The sequence below is a fragment of the Hemiscyllium ocellatum genome, chromosome X, assembly GCF_020745735.1.
Source record: "Hemiscyllium ocellatum isolate sHemOce1 chromosome X, sHemOce1.pat.X.cur, whole genome shotgun sequence".
In the NCBI taxonomy this organism is placed as follows: Eukaryota; Metazoa; Chordata; class Chondrichthyes; order Orectolobiformes; family Hemiscylliidae; genus Hemiscyllium; species Hemiscyllium ocellatum.
Window position 1 is genome coordinate 20651339 of NC_083453.1, and position 6719 is coordinate 20658057.

The window sequence follows — 6719 nt, forward strand, 5'->3', positions numbered from 1 at the left end:
GATATCATTGAAACATACAAGTTTCTTTCAAAGGTTTGACGGGGGCTGCATGGTGGCTCAGTGGTAACTGTTGGGCAACTGTCTGTGTAGAGTTTGCACATTCTCCCTGTGTCTGTGTGGGTTTCCTCCAGGTGCTCCGGTTTCCTCACACAGTCCAAAGATGTGCAGGTCAGGTGAATTGGCCATGCTAAATTGCTCATAGTGTCCATGAATGTGTAGGCCAGGTGGATTAGCCATGGGAAATACATGGCTACAGGATTAGGTGGGGGTGGGATGCTATTTGGAGGGTCAGTGTGGACTTGATGGGCTGGATGGTCTGCTTCCACACAGTAGGGATTCTGTAATATGTTTCTATTTATACATGGAGAGTCCTTGACACTGATCCAGCTCCTTCAGAGCCAGCTCTCAGAGTGAGCAGAACCTCTGACCCTCCTGTTTATATCTGCCAGCCAGGGCTCCCTGATTGGGCCAGATTAACAGCCCCAATCAGGGAACTCTGATTCTATGAGGTCCACCTGGATGACCTCATTACAATCACTACCTGTGACAACTTCAGAAAGAGATTCTGCATCCTTAGAACAAAAAAAAGGAACAACAGAAATTGCTAGAGAAACTCAGAAGGTCAGGCAACAGCTGTGAAGAGAAAGGAAAGTTAGTGTTTCAGGTCTAGTGACCCTTCTTCCGAAATAAAATGGGTTGCTTTGAGGGTAGAAGCAACAGTCAGATTGGTTAACTTAAGCAAGCAAACAAACCAAAGTGGGAAAATGAGGTCTAGGTCGCACAAGAGGAAAACAGGAAGTGCCAAGAAGTGGCAAGGGGGATCAGGATACAGACCTGGCAGGAATACACTAACAGGTTTCTTTCATCGTCAGAAATCTGCCATTATAAAATGATACTTTGACTTTATATTTGAAACACAAAATGTTGCATGACTCAGAGACACACACACACACACACACACACACACACACACACACTCTCCCTCACTTCCAATACCACATCCTTATGCGATCCCTGCTCTCTTCAAATTCTGGCCTCTTGAGCATCTAGCAATTTACTTGCTCAATCATTGGTGGTCATGCTTTTAGCTGAACCCCAAACTCTGGAATTCTCTGCCTAAAACTCTCCTCCTCTCTACCTCCTTTAATGCGCTCCTTAAAACTAACCTCTTTGACCAAGCTTCTGGTTACCTGCCCTAATAGCCCTTCATGTCACTTGGTTTGACACTAATAGGCTGACCATTCCCATCACTTTTCTGTATTCAAAAGTGGACTTCCATTTCCCTTCCCCACTTTTATTGTTTTATAACATCCCAAGAAATACCTCGAGATATTTTCTTATGTTAACGATTCTACATAAGTCTCCATTTTTGGTGTTGCATTCTGATAAAGTCTCAAGCCTCCATAATTTATTTACTGCTGTTCTTATAATTGTGACTATAACTTCCACATTGTAGGTGAAATCCAAGCCAACTAAATTTAGACCAAAAATCTATGCAAAGCCTCGTGACCATGTGCAAACCTATAGAAAACTTACCTAGTTGTTATTTAAAAATATATCCGTGGTCTATGAACTATCTAACTTTTTGCTCTGGCACAACAAAATGCGTATTTATGGCTAACCGATAAGGAAAATGGTGAACCTTCCATCATATAGAGATTTCTATTGAGTTCAATTAACAAGTTTATTCCAATCTATTAAGGCCTCTTGCTGACCTCTGGCAGACACATGCAAGCTAAGTGCGTCTTTCATCTCACAATAATTGTTAGAACTTGCAAAGCTTCAGATTTAAGGCAGTCCAGGGAAAAAACAGAATCAGTTCTCATCAAGGTGAAGGATGTTTATGGAGCAAATGGAATGCATATCCATTCCAAATGCTCAGCATCAGAATCTGTCCCAGCTCAGGTACTTCATCACAGAATATAGATCAAAACCCTTTAATGCCATTAAAATACTGCTTCTCAACTCCAAGCACTTCCGCATCTCCTGCTGCAACACTTGTGACATTTTCCAAACTTAAAAATCACAGCTAACTTAGCAATCTTCCACCTTGGGCCCATATTTAGTTAAAAACGGAATTGAGACATTCATTTTAAAAAAAACAATTCTATTCCAAGCATAAATTCATTTCAGAGAGTACTGTATACTTTCATGATAGATATCACACAGCTACAATCTCACCTTACTGAGGGTACAGTCTCAGGATCTGTGGTAGGCTGTTTCGGACTGAGATGAGGAGAAATGTCTTCACCCAGAGAGTGGGAAGCCAGTGGACTTCTCTGCCACTGGAAGTAGTAGAGGCCAAAACATATGATTTCAAGAAGGAGTTATAGTTCCTAGGGCTAAAGGGATCGAAAGGTATGAAGAGGAAGTAGTACTGGGTTGAGTGATCAGTCATGATCATATTGGAGCAGGCTCATAGGGCTGAATGGCCTACTCCTGCTCTGATTTTCTATGCTTCTATAAGTGTTGTGAAATTTACGAATTTCGAGGGAAAATCAGGAAACCGGGCATTTCCTGATGGTGACAATGGTGACAGTTATTTTTTTGTCTCATCTCTACCAACATAGCATGCAGAAGAAAAAGGAATTCAACTCTATTGCAAGTCTCCTGAGCTCTAGTACTGGCTCACTAAATTTAAAGTTCAGCAGCATGGGCAAGCTTAAATTAAAACTATATTCATGGTGGCTGTAGCTCTGGATCTGGATCCCACGATCTGTGCAATGACTTTGTTCCCTTGGTCTTCCTTTCTTTCTATAAATTTGCAAACTCTCAATAAGTAAGTTTACCACCACCACGCACCATTTACTGCTTTATGATAACCCCTTTTCAGTCTTGGCAGCACCAAACACATTGGACCTTCCCCTACTGTGAGCAGAATTCATGCCACTAGTATGGACCTTCAGTTTAAAACTACAGGTGGAATTCGACTTGAAATTTCACTTGAATGACTTCAGTATATTTCAGGTAAATGAGAACAAGAAAGGGTGCATGGCACTAGCTCGTGTACATATATCTCTTTATGATATTAATGATGATCTGTCACTTCAGATGCAAGGAAGAAAACACAGATTGTTCAGTTCTTAATAAAGTATATTTTTTGATGCTATCTGATTTATGACTAGAGTCATATGGGAGCCCTGACTTGCTGCAGCATGATAAACCCTCCCCCCAACAAAAAGTTACTAGCATACCTACCACTGGGTAAATAAGGCATGACAAATCCAGAAAATACAGGTGCACCTCAGCAAACAACATTCCATTCCTTCCAAGCTCCATCTTGGGCTACTCACAACTACGGTTAATTTATGAACCTGGCCTCGTACTCAGAACATGTTGTCACTGGGAACCAAGCTGACAAATTGACAAATCAGGAGCCATTTGTGCTGCAGGCCCATGCTCACTTAGAACTGGGTTGAGACTGTCTGAATTCACTTTAATCCATACTCTTACAGCCAGCAGAGACTTTCACCCCATCAGCCTGGAGTAGATTTGAACCCAGGTCCAATGATAAAACAACTGCAGAATCTCTTGATGCCTCAAATAATTCTTTGTGGAAAATAAAGATTGCTAACTGAGAGTTGGTCCTGCTCTACTCAATCCACTGAAAACAAGATTGAAAATATTCCTTACCCAGTATTAATACCATTCCTTGCATCCCCATTTTCTACTTGCACTTACAATGCCACAGTGTAAAAGTGAACAGACTTTTTCACGAAATCCTAGCTCCAATTTTATATCAAATAAATCTCAAATCTTCAGTCCTGTTCCCACACTTGGTTTTATCTCAAGTCCTAGCCACTGGCACAACACATGAACATCCTGACAGGAAAAGGTTCAAGTCAAAAAGCAAATGTGTTCAGTTGATGCCCTTTTAATTTGTAAAAAAAAATCAAGCCATGTTTTTATCCAATCAACGTAATAGCACTCTATGGAGGGAAACATCACCAGAAAACAAGGTTACCTGGGCAGCAAGGTCTGATGAACTGACATTATATGAAAAAGAAAACAATTCGTAAGAGTTGGCAATCTGTCAACTATAATTTTCAAATCCTTTCAACTTAATAGGACAAACACTGTGATTGTCTAATAAGTTAAAAATGGTTGGGGTTTTTTGCATAGTAGCAGAGAATGTGCCATTCTAAAGGCACCAAGCTGGGATGGAAGAGTTGGATTTAGGAAGGGAGGGTTGGTGAAGCAACGATAATTGTTGCCTATTTTAAATTTCCTACCTAATGTCATGGGCTAATTTAAAATGGGTTGTAGAATTTGTAAAAAAATATTTTTATGAGCAAAATAATTAAAAGCTACAGTTTTGTCCATCATAGGTCCAATTCTTATACTAGGGTTTTTTAAAAAGAAAATGCATCCCAATTGTTTACTTTCATCTTGCAGTGAATGTTCGAGGCCATCATCATTGCTGGGGTAAACTATGGTTTCAAAACAAAATATTTTATTCCGACTATCTGCAAACATGAAACAAAAAAAAATGGGATCGTGAAACATGACTTAATTGTGATAAAGCCTGGCATCCAACTTAGCAAGAACCCCCTGTTTTGATTGAGGCATCTCTGTCTTGGTATAACGATGGCTGACATGTCATGCATCGATATAATAGTAGGTTCAATTTTTAAGTCTCATTCATATTTCAGTCACTAAACTCTACAATGATCATCCATCTTATCCCTTTCCTAATATGTGCAAGCCATATTGAAAACATTGCATGACTGCCAGTATAATTCAGATAAACACTCATTTTAAAAACCAGGAAAAAAAGCATATACTTGGAAATTGTGACTTTGTAATCATTACCCAATTGATAATAAAAAACAAAGCAAGTTTGTGGCTGTTGCAAGCCAGCTATGCCAAGGCACTCGGGACAATGTACAAAGCTCTTTCAAATGGAAGTCAGTTACAGATCAAGGTTGAGACTGTAAAATTGCCACGAGGGAGGTATGATCCAATTTTACAAGGTACCAGAAACATGAGACCAAAATATCGACTTAAACTTATAACTTGTGACCTATTTCCCCTCAGACAATTATTGGCACATGACTGATAACCTTTGCAAGTGGGAAATATCAAACCTAATCTTCCAACCACACTTCTGGTACTTCAATCTGATCTTACAGCTTTGCCCCTGCAAAAAGAGCTATTAACTGTTGTCCAAGGCACTCACTTTCTGATTTATATAAAAAGGGTCCAAGTCCTCCAATGGTTCAGCAATGCATTTAGGAGGGGGGTCGCCATAGATAAATGGCAAACTTCTGCCTGCTTCAAGGTCGCTGTTTGGTTTAAGCTTATTTTGATCATCATCATCTCGGTGGCTGCTGTCTTGCTTGGGGGGCTTTTTTTTCTTCTCCTCAGCAATCCGCTGCTCAATGATAGCCAAAGACTCACGGGTGAAAAGGCGGAAACTATCAGGGCCTGGCGGTGCAAGCATGTGCGCTGCCATCTTTTCATCCTGCAACAATGTCTTCAATTATGTAGCCTCCAGGATGGGACAGCTCTGTCTAAAAAAAAAATCAAAGAAACTTTAAGAATAAAATTACGGATCATCAATTAAAGAGAATTGATATTTAGCACTGAGACTACCCATTAAATACTTTCTTCAACTAATGAGAACAAAAGTTTATATTACACCTGACCCGGTTTTTCAGAAACGCCCCAACGCCTCTGCTATAGGAAGGATGTAGCGAAACTTGAAAGGGTTCAGAAAAGATTTATAAGGATATTTGCCAGGATTGGAGGATTTGAGCTATAGGGAGAGGCTGAATAGGCTGGGGCTATTTTCCCTGGAGCATCAGATGCTGAGGGGTGACCTTATAGAGGTTTATAAAATCATGAGGGGCATGGATAGGGTAAATAGACAAAGTCATTTCCCTGGGGTGGGGAAGTCCAGAACTAAAGAGCATAGGTTTAGGGTGAGAGGGGAAAGATATAAAAGAGACCTAAGGGGCAACATTTTCCACACAGAGGGTGGCACGTGTATGGAATGAGCTGCCAGAGGAAGTGGTGGAGGCTGGTACAATTGCAATATTTAAGAGGCATTTGGATGGGTATATGAATAGGAAGGGTTTGGAGGGATATGGGCCAAGTGCTGGCAGGTGGGACTAGATTAGGCTAGGATATCTGGTCGGCATGGACGGGTTGGACCGAAGGGTCTGTTTCCGTGCTGAACATCTCAATGACTCTGAGACTGTAAATACATTGGCACTGAAATGTGGGCAAAAGGTAAAGTGTTAAAATTTTCAACACTGCATTTTAAATTTGACCAATAACTTTTCTTTATCATTGCATAATGTGGCAAAACATGCACACTGGCACAGGGAAAGCAAGATAAGATATGCAGGAATCCAGTAATGTCCCAATTACAATTGTTGCCATGAAACTCGAAATTCAAAGAGCTTCCACGTTAATGCATTAACATGGACCCTTGACATCTAAAAATCTGCAGATTAACTCATCTTTGCCTCTCCAAATGCAGTGTTACATATTCAGATTATAATCTTTCAGCATAGTTCATTTGCAAACAAAATTCAGCCACAACTTAAATTTCAGCGTCCCACTTCAAAAGAGCAAGTTCTCTTTTGAGGAGATTACATGATCTCAAAGGGTTTGTTTCAGGCTGGGCCGAGTTCAGTGAGAGCATGCACAAGGGACAGCATATTGCCAGAATAGAGGTGGTCTTGTTTTGAGAAAGGTGAACGATTGTAAAA

The 6719-nt window shown here is 40.5% G+C and overlaps 1 protein-coding gene across 1 annotated transcript in view; it reads right to left on the minus strand.

The window, feature by feature from the left end:
• LOC132805755 (sodium channel protein type 8 subunit alpha-like) overlaps positions 1-5509 on the minus strand; it is a 420353-nt gene extending 414844 nt beyond the window's left edge. Inside the window, exon 1 of the mRNA XM_060820986.1 lies at positions 5180-5509. Within this exon, the coding sequence (XP_060676969.1) occupies positions 5180-5455 (276 nt within the window). The 5' untranslated portion in view covers positions 5456-5509. The remainder of the gene's footprint in view (positions 1-5179) is intronic.
• Positions 5510-6719: the final 1210 nt, after the last annotated feature.